This window comes from Cystoisospora suis, assembly GCF_002600585.1.
Source record: "Cystoisospora suis strain Wien I chromosome Unknown contig_783, whole genome shotgun sequence".
NCBI classification, from domain to species: Eukaryota; Apicomplexa; class Conoidasida; order Eucoccidiorida; family Sarcocystidae; genus Cystoisospora; species Cystoisospora suis.
Window position 1 is genome coordinate 24,232 of NW_027153584.1, and position 15,376 is coordinate 39,607.

General features: G+C 49.7%; 1 protein-coding gene across 1 annotated transcript; it reads left to right on the forward strand.

The window, feature by feature from the left end:
- Positions 1-33: 33 nt before the first annotated feature.
- On the forward strand, positions 34-15,226 carry CSUI_001897 (uncharacterized protein). Its single transcript, XM_068062100.1, has 11 exons — positions 34-4,027; positions 4,337-5,391; positions 6,108-6,359; positions 7,014-7,084; positions 7,837-7,919; positions 8,865-9,490; positions 10,468-11,647; positions 12,691-12,761; positions 13,626-13,679; positions 14,476-14,529; positions 14,933-15,226. The coding sequence occupies exons 2-11, from the start codon at positions 5,269-5,271 to the stop codon at positions 15,050-15,052; spliced, it is 2,634 nt and encodes an 877-aa protein (XP_067925922.1). The 5' UTR covers positions 34-4,027; positions 4,337-5,268; the 3' UTR covers positions 15,053-15,226.
- Positions 15,227-15,376: the final 150 nt, after the last annotated feature.

Sequence of the window (15,376 nt, forward strand, 5' to 3'; positions counted from 1 at the left end):
CGGGTAAGCCGTCGCCCAAGTAAGACCCCCTGTCGCAATGTTGTATCCGAGACATAACTTACAAATGGTATCAAGAATATGGCCGGTGTTGCTCCGATTCCAACGGCGACAAGCGGGGACCGCAAATGACATGAAAAGCCGAGGACGCCCAGATTCTTCTTGTTAGTGGCAATCGAGTGAGTGATCACTCCCTGACTCTCGGGGTTACGCAGCAAGACGACCGATGCCGGTCGTCGGCAATCAGAACCATCCGATCCATCCGATCACATCGGGTCGCGAAGGAGCCAGGCTCTAGTAGGAGCCTTCTTTTCGCTGGTGCATGCGAATTTTGTTTGTGGCGTGGGCAGTCTGTCGGTTTTTTTCTCACTGTTCGATGGGGCTTCGAGTGTTGAGCTTGGCGCGCAAGAAGCATGGTGAGGAACGCTGTTGCAGAACAGTTGGCGTTTGGGAGAGTTGTTATGCCCCTGCTTTCGTCCTGTTAGCTTTGGTTTCTTCATCTGCGACTCCCCGGGATACCCCCGACCTCTGTGTACCTTGGGAGACAAGGGGAGACCTTTGTCGTGGAAAGGCTGTTCTCTGATGGGTGACGGTCGCTACGTACCTATCGGAGACCTATCTTTTGTGTCACTTTAGGGATCTGGGGTGTTCCTCGGGCTGCGCTGCTGCTTGGGGGTGCTGCGCTGGTGTGGTTGCGTCGGTGAATGACGAGGTCCGTGCTTTCTCGGGTGCCCCCATGCGTGAGACTCTCCCAGCTCGCTTTTGACAGCTGTGCTTTCTGTGCGGTCCTTTCACTGGCCCGCTAAATCTATGTTCCTTGGGAGCTGCCTGTCACATGTGGGATTCCTCAAACACGGTGGTGTCGTCAGCTGAACAGGGAGTATCTTTGTTGGGGTTTTCTTTCCCCCGCTTGTATATGCGCTCCTTTATTTCAAGTGGAACTCAGAATCAAGCTGAAAGTTCTTCCTTGTAGGGGATCGCCGCTTGCGGTTCCGTGCAACACACCCGCGTGCATTCACAGGGACTGGAAGGTTCGTCGTCCGCCTGGAGCCGTTGCTTTACGGGACTGCCCGCTGCGTATGATTTGAGGCGACTCTATCAAGCTCTAGCTGCTGTCCGCTGCTTGCGTCGATGGGTCGAAGGGGGTGCCAATTGCGAGTTTGGTGTGTTTGGGGGGACTCTCGAGATCCTTGGTCTGGAAATTTGTGAGGGGGAGAGCTAAAATGTCTGTGTACGCTCACATGTAACTTGCACCGAAGCACTCATTTGAATTTCGCCGTCAGTTTTTTAGGAACGGGTCGCCTTCGTAGGAGGGCATTAGGGAAGTGGACATTGTGACTACTCGGACGGAATCTTCCTCGGTTTTGGCTGTTAGACAGATAACTGATCAGTGAGGCAAGAAGGTCCTAGCTCCCCTGGCTTCGTCTTGACTGTCCGGGCCACTGTTCGTTGTGACTTGCCCTTGCAGAATCCTTCTACGCCTTGTAGTGTCTTAAGGTTTTCCTCTCCCTTCGCTTGCGTCTTGTTCTATTTTCGTTTCTGCCTGCTAGTGGGAGAACTCTGAACTCCAGACATTGCTCTGCCAGGCCAACGTCGTGACTGAACACTGCTCTGGAAGAAAGCGCTGGAATTTTCCTCGCATTGTTTACGGGCAGGCGGTATACAATTTTCCAGACCTTGACATTTTAGCGTTTCTCGGACAATGGCGCAGAATGTATTTCGTTTGTCGGGGGACATGCTCCACCTCGTTTCGATCTTTCTTCTTCTGTTTAAGCTGTACCGCAGCAAGAACTGCGCCGGACTATCGGCGCGGATGCAGGAGTGCTACTTACTTGTGTTCATATGCCGATACGTCGACATAACGTATGCTTTCATAAGTGTGTACAACACCGCGATGAAATCTATTTTCATCTTGTCTACTGCCTATCTGATGTTTTTGATGAAAAGGAAGGTTCCAATCTCTCAGACCTATGACCCAAAGGCTGACTCGTTCAATCACTACCTTTATCTGCTACCCCCGTGTGCGGTGATTTCGATTGTCACGTCTGATTCATTCGCTTTCTATGATCTCTGCTGGACTTTCTCAATTTGGCTTGAGAGCGTCGCGATCCTTCCTCAGCTTCTCATGCTGCAGCGACAAAGAGAAGTTGAAAACCTGACGTCTCACTACGTTGCCTGTATGGGTCTCTACAGGCTCATGTATATCCTGAACTGGATTTATAGGTACATGACGGAGACGCCTCCTTACATTAGCGTTGTTAGCTGGGTCGGAGGAGTTGTGCAGACTCTCTTGTATGTTGACTTCTTCTATTACTACGTCCATGCGAGGTGGTATGGACACAAGCTTGTCCTGCCTGTTGTTGGGGCAGAGGTGTAGCATGTCTCGAGAGAGGGTCGCACAAGATGGTTTGCGGGCTACGTGTCTGGAAGGGTCGAGGTCGAATCCGGCCCTGCGCGAGATGGTCAGCGTAGACTGCGAGTGCGCAGACATGAAGGTTCCGTGGAGGGTCCTGTTGTGGCAAGTGTGGCTGTGAGACTGGCACAAGTCAACCACGTTAGCTGAGCTGCGGTAGTCAGCCCTGCAGTCGAATGAAAGAACGCTGCTGCGGATCCGGGTGCTCGTAGGGAATTGCTCTCCATGCGTTCAAGCTCGATAGACTTCTGTTTCGCTGGCGGCCTAGGTGAATGACTTCAAGTGCTGTGTTGACGGAGTGTTCTTTTCCATGCCAAGGAATAGAAAGAAAGCCTTCTCTCTGAGTTGCTTTGACCGGGTATGTATGCCAGTACTTCATGGTAGTACGCAACTCATCCGTTTTCTGCCGTTGTGGGGCAACGGCAGTTTGTTGTATGCAGACGTTCCTTTCAATTCTGCATATTTAAACTTCTCGAAGACGTGGGGACGCACAACAGTAGTGCACTCTGCTGAGCAGCCGCGGGGGAGACTTGTGTTCCGGAACGAACTGCTGGCTATTCTTGTTTATACCTCTAGTGTCGACACCGCTCCGACTCGCTTCAGTTTTGGACGGCCTGCCTAGCCTGGACAGCGTTTCCCTGTTTCCTGACCCCGGGAAATTCCGCCTTCGGTCGCTGGTCCCGCTAGAGTGTGAGGTAGATTCCTGAAGTATTAGCGGGTCTCGTCTAGCAATCGTCGCATTCAAGCCCACGCCCCGGACACGTGCGGCGGGGTACGCAGGCCTACAAAAGGAATAGTGAGGTATTCTCGGGGTGGAAAAGGAGCGATCTCGGTACTGAACCGCACGGCTGCGGTGGCGTAGGTTCGCACGTGGAAAAATACTGAGTGGTAATGCAAGCCGGTCACGCTCCTCGGTGACCGGACCGAGGTGTGTAGTGCTTTCATCTCCGGCACGGGAAACAGTACGTCACGCCCTCAGACAGACGCGGACAAGTGCTGAGAGCGTCGGCATGTGAAAACTCCGGGATACCCTCACCGAAACTGTCTCCTGCCAACCGGTTACTAGTAGGAAAACGGCGGCGCACTGACTTCAAAACGGACGACTCCACGGACGCGCTAGTGGTTAACAGCAGTCGCCTTGCATTTTCCGTGTTAGGGTGCACTAGTGTAGCGCGGGTGGTCCACCTCCGTAGTGAAAGTTGGCGAGGGGCGGACAGCGGATGACACGGTTGACCTACGGGTTGAAGAAACGAAAGCAGGGTCGTAGGTATTTCTTCCTCCATGGGTCCGCGCGTTGCTTCGATTCCCGTAGAGACAGTTGCCTTCACACTGGGCTATCAGTAGACGGCCTCGCCAGCACAGATACTTTTCGGTTGTGTGCGACACAAGAAAACGACAGCAAAAATGTAGACCACAGGGCCATTTTAGGACGCAAGAAGCCCGTCGGAACTGCTACGTAACTACGCCTGGCGAAGACAAACTCATGTGCAATACCGTAGGAAGATGGGCAGAAGCACAGACAAGTGACCCTCAGCACCTGCAAAGCAAGAGCAGCGCCGAGCGTGCAATACAAGACGGCGGCCTAAACTGGCTTCCGGGGAGAAGCTTCTTTTTCTGGTAACCCGCTTGCCCCCTCTCGCACCCCAAAGCTTCCTCCGGCTTTTCTTAGTTCCAGTTCAATGATTTCTTCTAGTTAGTTCGATGACCATCAGCCGCAGCCAGCCGCAACGACTAGCCTACAAGACTTTTTGCCGGTTCAAAAGCAGTGCATGCCCCCTAACGTCGAGCTCCTCGCTTTGTGCCCCGTGTGTGTCCTTCTTTGTTCTCCTAGCTCATCCCCTGGTCCCCTCTGTAGATTACTCCGTTACCTTGCCTCTTGCTTGCTTTGTTCTGGTCTCGCTTGCGCCCTTGTGGGATCTGTTTCAGGCGCGCGTCTGCTGTGGGCGACCCTTTCCCGAAGTTCCAGTGCTCTTCGGGTTGGTTGCGGTCGTTGAAAGCAGACTGGCCACGTTTTCCGAACGCCGGCTTCTGCACCACTTCGGACTGTCCCACTCAGTTAGGAGTGGCATCTTCTTCAGCCATTGCCTGTATGGGTCTGCTTCTGTCATTCTGCGCATGCACTGCCTATTCTGGATTTATGCTCTATGTTCACTAGCGAGCGCTGGTTCGACATGGGGTACAAAAACCGGCGTGCCACACGTTTCTTATGTAGAGGAGCCGCTTTCTCTTCTTCCTCATAGTCAACGTGGTAACCCTAGATATAAGGGTACCGGGGCGAGACTCTCTTCAGTCGCCAGAGTCTCTTTCTTCGAGCAGAGGTTGCTTCTCATCGTTACTCAGTGATTGTGGGACTTCGAGACACACCTTCCTTCTCGCCGGAACCATATTCGGATCGTCACGTGGACAATATCAACAGGCACGCGTCCCTCCGCGATGGAGCGGCGGGACAGTCCGAATAGTTCCCTAGCCTTGTGGCTGTTGTTGTTGAAGCGCCCATCGTCTTTGCTTCTTTTCTTTGGGCTCTGAAACTTGTCGGCGGCCGTCTTGGCTCTCACTCGCGCGCCCGCCTTCCTGGGTCGGCGCCCAGGCATGCGTGATAGTAGGTGCAGGTACTCAGGAGGTACCGTGCATGTGTCGGCGGCGGTTTGGTTGGGAATCTCTCGTATCGCCATCCTCACTGGCTTTGCCATTATCTGTGGTGTGGGATACAAGTCTCTAGGCGGATGTGCGAGGGGGGCTGTCGTGTGTGGCAGTCGGTGGGATAAGTAGGGGAAGGAGGAGCCCTGGGTGTCTATCTTGCTAGACACCACACATCGTTCTAAGAAGAATGTGGACGGGAAGCAAGCGCTCCAGAAAAGATGGCACAAGCATCTTCCCGCTTTGTAAATGCGGGAGCGGGGATGGCTAGCGGAGGAGACGAAAAGCCAGTGCTTCGCGTATCTCTTACAGGATTATTTTTCCTGACATACCCCTTGCATACAGTAAGCTGCGCCAACCCGCGAAGGCTGGCCGGTGGGTCAGCTATCTCCGTGTATGGTCGTGTCCTGTCTCATACAGGGGAACTAGGTGCCAAGTGGCGAGCGGATAGGAATGCCCTCGTGCAGACTACGAGAGATGATGCGCCGCACTGTTCCAGCGCTTCAGCGGTACCACGCAAGCAACATTTTCGCGAACCCTTTCATTGATCGGAGAGCTAGGAAAGTGTGTCGTGCCGGAGTCGTCTGTTGTAGAACACAGTGAGACAAGACGCCAAGTTCAGCCGGTGCAAGGACCGCTGTTCATCGTGTACCATTGCGTCCCGAGTTCCCACTGTACGTATAGGCCCCACCGGAGCTCCATTGTACGAAGGGTTCCATGCCTGCATGCGTAAGTGCTATCATAGCCGAACGACGGTTTAGTTACCCAACTGACTCGGTACACTTCTCAGCATCATCCCCTATGGGTACACTTGAATCTTCCGGGAAACTCCTTACGAGATTTGCCGACAGAATCGTAAGGGGTTACAGAAGGCACGTGATGAACCAATGCTTTGTCCTCCCCGTATGTCTACGTCAGGATGGAGGTGTATGTGTATAAACTAACCGTCACGTATGTACACTTCCGACATGTACGTTCTTAGCTCCGAAACCCGGATCTTCTCCAATTCTATATGTCGAACTGGTCTCCATGCCTTTTGGTCTCTTGTCCTTCTCTGCAGATACAAAGCCGCACGCTTTGTGTTCCTTACCTTGCTCCAGTCCCCTGCTTGTCTTTCCCGCCTCTTCGTACTGAAGCCTATCTCTTGCCTGGGAGCTCGTCCTCATCACCATCTACGTCGTCCTCCCTGACAGAGCGTCAGCAGGACCCATACGTACGCAAAGTCACCCCTCGTCCCCTGCTTGCGCAGTGTGCTGCTGCGGCGTTTGGGAGCATCAATATCTTCAAGTTCACCGCAGCGGCGATCAAAGTGGTAAGGAGTTGGACGGGGTGTGATTGTGTTTGGCTTCTTGCCTTGATTGACTGGGGGGGAGTATGTAGGGACTTCAATCACAAAGACACTCTCCACACTTGAACAGTCCTGATAGACCGTCGGTGCCCTGGGGTTCTTCTTCTGATTTCGGTTTTGTTGGAGGGCATCAGAAAAAACTGCTGCTGCGCCCGGCTCAGTATAGTGAGTGGCCCACTGTCTATCTTGTCTTCAGGCTTGAAAGGGATAGTCTCGTCACTCTAGCTTTAGTAATACATGCCGCATGGATGTCTTTCTCTGGGTGGATACAAATGAGTTTCACTGGGCTAAGGTAGCCCCTGCAGAGGATGACTGCCTTTCCGTCCTCTCTTTTGCTAAGGGAGACTAAGCGTGCAAACACGTGTGTGTACGTATGTGAGAGGAACGACGACAAGGATGGTCGTCGTCCACCGTGTTCCGTCGGTCGTCGTACTGAGTGGCTGTCTCGTTGCTCCTCCTGGTGGCTTGTTAGACGTACGTGGAGTATAGTCAAGTTGCTGGGCATTTACAAACGCATATAGCCCTGCGCCATGTCGCTGCTGTGCTAGTGAAAAAGGGGAGAGATGTTCCAGCCCAACTAGCTGCCAGGGGTTCATGCGTCGGTTTCTTTCTTTGTAGGTGTACGCCCATGAGGGACTTCCTGGATTGTTCCGCGGGATCATCCCTGCAACACTCCACATACTTGCACGGTACGGACAGAGAAATTGTCGTGTGGGTGCCTATATGAAACTTCTTCGTGTGTTCTTTTGCCAGGGTGTACTATGATAATATATAGACATATACATATATATACAAACAAAGGACGCAGCCTGGCCTCTAGTAAATTGACCAGTACATTTTATACCTCAGAGGTGACAGCGACTGCGAAAGAACAGTACGGCAGAGTCCTCCTCTACTTTCACACTGACGGTGCACGTGCTGTGTAGGCAGAGGTCTTACGGAGAGAGACGAGTGCCTATCCCGTCTACATTCGAAAGAGGCGAGCATCCAAGTGTCTAGGTAGTGTATTCATAGGACAGCCGTAAGGACGAATGTGTGTGACACCCCTTGAAACTTTTGGTTGGCTTCACGTTGTCTCGACCTGTGAGTTCTTTTTTCTGCTCTCCTCGATACAGGAAACGTTCACCTGCAGTACGATGGAATGGGATACTTGGTCCGATGTATATAGATGCGAAAGAGTGTTTGTGCCTGGACGGATCTAGGAGGGACAGGTTGAGCCCAGAACAGAGAAGGCTCTTCACTCCTAGCACCAGCTGCGCGCTATAACGTATGCCTGTACGTGTATAGCCTCAACAAGGCTGGTTTCCATTTGTAGCAGTTGGTTCAAGAACACAAGGCACACTCCCGTAGTCACGAAACTCCACCTCTAGGATATGTTTAAGATGCAGTTGGGTGTAAAGAGGAATGTACTTGTCTCTGTTCTAATGTTTGTTACTTGAAGAGATTTCGTCGGCTTCTTTCTTCTTCGCTATTGCCTCCGACCGACGGCCACGGTCTGTCGTGCTGTGTGTGATGGGAGCTATGGTACGTGCATGCTTTCCTAAGGAGGGACGGAGGCGTCCAGGGATAGCCCGCCATCCCTCCTAGATCTGAACGGAGGTCGGCCGAGCCGCCGCGCTTATGAGTGTATCGCTTTCTTGTTCTGAACTAAATGTTCGTGAACTACATAGAGTGCGACTATGTTTTACGGTAGTCTCAGGGCCCACACAAGGAGGATGTACACATTACACAGAGAGGCTCTCGATAGTGGTCTTCGCATCATACAGCGGTATATATGTATGTACATATATGTACACGCAGATGTATAGGTCCTCATATGCGGGTAGAATGGCATGGGACAACGTGCATCTTGACAGCTCAATGAATCTTCACGAGTTAGCAGATATAGCTTTCTTTAGAGATTCTGCTTTTTACATGAGAGTGGGCCTTAGCTTCGCTCCATTCAGCACAGCGCCTTGTAAAAGCAGCTCTCGCTGAAAGGTTGGTGCGAATGGTAAAGAAGAGATAGACCTTTCCCGGCATTGCCTCCTGCCCGTGCCTTTCATTTCCTAAGACCGCGGAGCGACAGATCAAAATCGAGCGTAGCCTCGAGGTTATCTACAAGACTTGAGTCGTCATCCGAACTCCTTCTTGCCTACGTGGTATAAATCGTTTTTCCCCTGTCTTCTCTTTTTCGCGCATCGATACTTCCATCCAACCACTCAATGTTCTCTTTTGTCTGTCGTCCTTTTGTCTTCTTTCTGTTTGATACCCTTCAGCTGTGAACGTAGGGCAGTGGTGTCTTTTGGTCTGCGTCATTTCTTATCTCTCCGTGAGGCTTCTGGTAATACCTCGAACTTCACAGGACAGAGATGTCAACAAACTGGTATCTATCTATCTATCTATCTTTAATCTATCTATCTAGCTAGCTATCTTTTGATTCTCACAACGACACTGTCGTCATACACTTCCATGCTTTTTCTCCTTCAGTGATTTTCTCCTTTTTCTTCCCGTTCCTCCTGCCTCGTCTTCACACGGGCAATTCTTCTCCGAGAAGTCGAGCCACTTTCGCTCCACGCAGTTCGGTCAGGGGTGCCGTCGCATCGGAAGATACGGCAGGCCTCAGTAGAACAACAAGTCTACGTCGCATTGGCTCTGTCACGAGCGAAATCTCAGAAGACAGTCCAGAAATCGATAGTCTTCGCGATCCAGCTGAACAGGCCGCTGAAGTCGCGGCGGATATTGTATCCCTTACACGCCCTGAGCTTCTAGTGTCACAGGAGGAAGATGACAGGAAAAATGAAAGCCAGGGGAATCGTACCGAAGTTAGACAAGAACCGTCTTCTCAGTATGGTCCTTCTTCTCAACTGGAACAAGGGTTACATACACAACGCTCTCTCGTTCATTCTGACAACTTGAGTAGGCAGCGAATCTCCGAGCGCAACAGTCGTCTAGGGCGGGGAGGAGAGATGGATGATGAAAGTATCTATAGTGAAGAAGAAGAGCGAGAAGGAACAATGAGAGATGAGGACAATCTTGAAACTGTCCTTGTACGTGTTCCCCAAAGTAGACCCCTAACGTCTCGCGATAAAACAACTGCGTCGATCCTGCTAAAGGTGAGAATCTCAGGGGACACCAGGCTCTTCACAAAACGAGCCGTTGACAAGGCGGGTGTATCTAAGTGGAGAAATTTGTGTTGTAGTTAGTATGATAGGATTATTGACGGTTGTAATGAGCTTGCCAAATACTGGGCAACTCAGTGGAAGATCAAGGGGCAGTCGTCTTTCATCTGTATCGCTGTTTGTGTGAACGTTTTGGATGTGTTTCTTTTCTTTCAGTCGAGACACCTGTGGTTACTCCTAAAGGAGATCCTTGTATAGATGTATAGACTTACGCACGATAAGTACATATATGTGTCTGTAGAATCGCATTCCAAGTCAATGACAGACCACCCGGTGAACGCGTATCTGAATGCGTGTATGTATGTATACATATGGATATCTATCTGAGCTTCTCTCTATTTGTGTGTAGGCGTGCTTCCAGTTGAGTTAGGATGCCTCCTGTGGGATGAAGAGAATCATTGACCTATGTTATTCTTTTTTGTCGTCAATCCGTTGACGTACGCATGCATACAGACACATTAAGGCTGGCGCACACACCCCAACCCGTGTAGAAGGGTAGAACATACATATACATATACACACACACAAATCCATGAATCCACACATACATACGAGGGAGTCATTTATGTCCGTGAGAGTGAGTGGTAGGGACGTAGATGGTTGGGCAAGAACGGTGTGGGATGCGTAGTTTCTCTTCGCTCATTCTCCAAGTCAACCCGCTGTCCTGAAAAGCTTTTGACTGGCTGCTCGCGTTGGAGTACTTCTGTCTAGACCACCGATTTGGGAGATGTCCGCGACCCCTGATTCGGTATGTGGAGTGTCATCCGTCCGCCCCTGTCTTTTTATTTCTGCTTTTCATGGCTCGGAGAGGGAGTGCGTGGGAGTCGATGCTTTTTTCCTGGACATGCATCCTCTTAGACAAGGACCTCGAAATCTTATTTCTGCGATTGTCTGTGTGCTTGGATCTATAGGTTCTATCGGAGTGTGCGGTGTATCCCCTTCTTACTGTGGCGACGCGTATGATTGTGCTTGAAGGTCCGTCAAGCGTGATTCTTTCTTCTCAGTCTACTTCTTCATCGTCTTCCTTTCTTCTTCCTCGGTCTCTTATTTCCCCCCTCTCGTCTTTGTTCACACCGCGTTTTCTCCACGTCAGCATGATCGAGATGATACGCCTGACATACGTTGCTGATGGCGTAGGAGGGTTTTTCGGTGGTTTCTTACCTTTCCTTCTTTCAAGGTGTTTAGATGATGGTGTCCAGGCAATGATCGGATACTTCATTGTGGCAGATTCGCCACATGGATCAGCATCGAGACGACGTTGGGAAGGAGATGAAAGAAAGAAGAGAAAACGTCTGTCTCTCTTACAACGCCGAATGAGCTCAGACAGCATGGCAAGCAATCCTCCTCGTGGCTACACTTGGACCACCGATCGTGATGGTGTGGATAGCAGAGCAAACTCACGAATGACAGAGAGAGCATTCCAAGATTCTTCTCTTTCTTCAAGGGGGAAGAATCAGAGAGGATGTACAACACATACCTATCAGTACGCAGATGGACATAGTGCATCCGAAGCTCTCGGGGGTAGGAGAAGAGGAGAATCTAGGAGCACCAGAGGCAGGCCAAATATGTCTCAAGAAGAAAACACACTATCTGGTTCTGCTAGGTTCCATCCGGTGTATTCAAGTAAGCCGTTCGTAGAAAAGAGGCCTGACTCTCTTGTATGTGAAGAGGATCAGAGTGGAGATGGAACAAGGAAGAACGCAGGGTTCAGTACGCACAAGGGGTGGAATCGAACCCACAGTAGCAGTAGTCGGGAAGGTCGAGCTGACTTCCTAGGTCATCGTAGTGATCCTGATCCCTATACTTCGAGTGAATATAACGGAAAGAGAGGAAACGGTCTATCGAGGGTCTCCTCGAGATCGCGACGTGGGGGATATGGAGGTAGAGGCGGACGGGGACACTCTGAAACTCGATCAAGTCATATTCCTCGTGGCGGTTTACGATCGACGGAATTGCGAGACGGAAGAACTTCAACAAGACGTTTCGACTATGATGTTCTTGATGACGGGGGAGGAGGGGAAAGAAGAAGAAGTCAGGCAGATGAAAGTCTACATCAGGTTGAGCTGTACACCATGAGAGCTTGTTTCTCAAGTAAGCAGACACGTCTTCTGTCGCCAGATCTTGGAGACATGTCCCCAATCTACGTAGCACTTCTCCTCGGCATACGAGATGATCAGGCGTTTCCTCGTCAGAAGCTACGGATGTATCTGTTTAGCTGTTACCTATGTGTGGCTTGAAAATAGAGTCATACCCGGGTAGCTCATAGAATCGTAGCGGTATGGTCCTATCTATCTATCTGTCTATCTATCTATTACAGTACACACTCTCATAGATGGCATAAGGGAGAGAGACCCAACTCTCACAGTCTGTCTCTCAACGAGTTGACGTGACTTGTAAGTGCCCCTCTTCGTTTTCTATATCCTTCGGGGTTCTTTCTGATTTCTTTTCTAGCAAGAGTTAAATCTTTTTCCACTGCTACTCACAGCTGTCAGACCATTCCCTTCCTTCACCTCCTTTGTTACTCTTTCTTCTGCCAAAACAGCCGCGCTTGAATCTCGAGTCAGGATACTTCCTCTTCTCTCTTGTCCTATACAGCTCCTGTGCATTCTCGTGTGTGGTGCTCGTCACGAGTAACCGAACGCCCCCGCGTGCCATAGAATTTCAGGCAACTGCGAACAGTGGCTCACCGTATAAGATGACCGAGGTGCCATAGTATCATTTAGTAGAGTAGCTAGCTGTGCTGCTGACGCAGTGTTGTGTAGTGAAGAGCATGCAAGACCAGGTGAAGTTCAAGTTGTCGATGAGGAGTCTAACTGCGTTGAGGTGTCTCGTGCCTGGGAATATGACGGAGAGTAAACACAGGCGGTATCCTATCAGCCCCGTGTAGCTGCTGTACGGTCACCAGGAGTGGACTTACTTTCAAGACAACGCATACGGCACTCATGTTCCCATATATGTCAAGTAGAACTGTCTCCACGGAGTGAAGACTCTTGTAGACAGGCGACTTGCAATCTCGTACGACCCATCTTACATGATGGGGTGTGGCAAGCTCGCCTACTCGGGAGTGTTTGAGATGTGACTATGTCTATGTCTGTTGTGGTTGAGTCTATCTTCCCGACTCTTTTGCTCTTCAGCGCTGTTAAGCACAGCTATCACACCCTTCTCTCAGCTAGCTCTTGTTCAAAGATGTCAATCCAATCTTGAGGTAAACCAACACCGCAGATCACAACTCTGTTATAAGGAAAACTCTACTAAAGAAGCCACCCGGAGAGTGGTGGATGTGTGGGAGGAGTTTCATCGGCTTAGGAGTTGTCTCCACATAACTGAATGCTATTCAGATTGTCTCCTTCCCCCCCTGTCTCTATCAGAGGCGGTGGATGTCTGAGTCAGAACAGCAAGATTGTCAGCAATTCTGCTTGGGATCTGCAGCGAATCGTCTCTCCCTGTCTTGTGGAGTCTACTCTACGCATGCGGTAAATCTCGTCCTACATAGTTGTAACTGGTGGATGGTTGGTCTTGACCCAGTGTCTCTCTATAGACATATCAATCTCAAGTTTCCTAGGCCGGCCTCTATTCGGTACAGAATACTAATCTTTGATTTAGAAGTTCCCTCCTTATCGCAGGGACACTCTCCTCTATAGATATAGGGACGACTGAGCTCAGAGGTTCAGATTTCAAGGCCGATGACGGGCTGTGCGGTCGATCAATCACGCCGACAGGCACAGCTCTATATAATATAGATAGATGGACGGATGGATAGATAGATAGATAGTTCTGGAGGGTTGGGGAGTCGTCCTTGAATAGTGTCCAGAGTAGTAAGATGGAAGGGGGGAAGGCCTCCAAGACACAGTCCGCAGAAAGTGAAGCGAGGGGCTTCCTTGGTTAGTAGTGGTGGACTGCTGAGTGGGAGGGAGGCACGGAGGTGTGGATAAGAGAGAAAAAAGATCATACAAGAGGGGAGAAGAAAAGAGGAGAACATGAGATGGGCTTTCACTGCTGCTGAATGAATGGAAGAGGAGACAAGCATGCTTTTAGATGGCCCGAATGTCCCCTTCCCGTTTGTGTGTAGGGATTGTGCGTGAAGAGAACTCCGAGGGAGGTCCTCGCTGCGATGCCCTGGAAGGTATGATGGGACCGTGGTGGATATTGACAGACAGACAGAGGCAGGGAGGGAGAGCTCACCTCACACCTCTATCCTCTTTAGATCGGTATCATCCTTTTCATATAGATGATGAGATCGTACGACTGAGCCTCTTCTCACTCCACAGAATACCTTCTCTCGTTTCCGACTCCAGAAGAAGCAGTCAAGTGCTGGGACTTCCATAGCTAAAGTTCTATTCTTCTTCTTTTCTCTTGGAGTTTGCGTGTCTCCTTGGCGTTGTGATGGAAGTGGTGATTTGTTTGTTCTTCTGGGAATGAGAAGAGAGACTGAGCGTGATGGTGCAGTAAAGAACAGAGATCTCTCTCAATGAAAGACGAAGGAGGGAGAGGACATCTTGAAAACTGCATGTGGTATGATGAATATTCTTTATATAGAAAATGTAGGAATGTAAACGATGCACGCATGTGGCATGTATCACGCATCTACGTGCTACTACAATATACAGCATCTATATACATCACAGTTTCACATGACAAGGGTATATACATGAACATATATGTATATATATGTCGTGATCAAGTTCTTCGGCTCTAACGGTTTCCTATCGTAGAAGCTTGCGGCGAGAGTTAGTTAGAGAATTTTAGAAGGAGACATCCATGTATGTTGTTGTACTAGATCATCTCTGGGTTGCTCTCGTGATTAAGCCTTCCAAAAGCATTACAGGTGTCTTATCATCATGCAGTCTTCACTTCCTAGCCAGGGTGCATGCATGCATCATTCTTTGCTTGAGTGTATATATCTTATCTTTTCGTTGCAGGCGTTTTTCATTCAGTTTGCTTTCGGTCTCGCGTTCCTCGTCTTGAACAGCCTGGTGAGTTTTCCTCTCAACTCTTCATAGCAAGCGAGTGAGAGAGAGAGGACACGTCGCAGTAAACTGAGAGGGAGCCACAGCGACGTGGGGTTCATATGGAGATCAGATGACCTCTACACATTCTCTTTTTCTCCATGCACTCTATGGAGTCCATTCTTCTCAGTGAGAGGAGAGAGCGTTGTAGAGAATTTCATCTCTTTCTGGATAATAGGAGGAGCGAGATCGTTAGAAGAGGAACGAAATCATCTTATTATCATGTACATATAATGAAACTCGGCGGCCTCTTACGTATATAGATGAGGGGTGACTAGCTCTCTCTTCATACCCTCTGAATCTGTCTATAGATGCACAACTTCTTTCTCTCAAAGCTTGTTTTCTGTCGTTCTCTTTTTTCTTCTCTCAGGTTGCTTTGAAATTCCACGAGGCCGCATCCTCGCCTCCGGATCTCCCCCTCCCAGACGAAGAAGACTACGATGATGATGAAGAGGGAGAGGAAGACTTAGAAGAAGATTATGATGACTAGGAATTCTAAGCATACACCCATACAGTTTCTTTCATCTTGGGGGGATGGCGAGGGAGGTTTGAGAAAGACGTTCATCCGTTAAACAAATCGTAGCAGTCTTTTTCATCTATTTATCTGTCTATCTATATACTTGACTAACATTAACAGATTCATTTAACCACAGTTACGGCGGAATGAACATATATATATATATATATATATTTATGTCATTTGCCTGTTAGCATGGCTACGGGAACAAACGTTTTAGTTGACTATTCATCTATCTATCTTTAGTCTACCTATCAGTCTATCTATCTTTGATCTATCTATCTATCTTCAATCTAT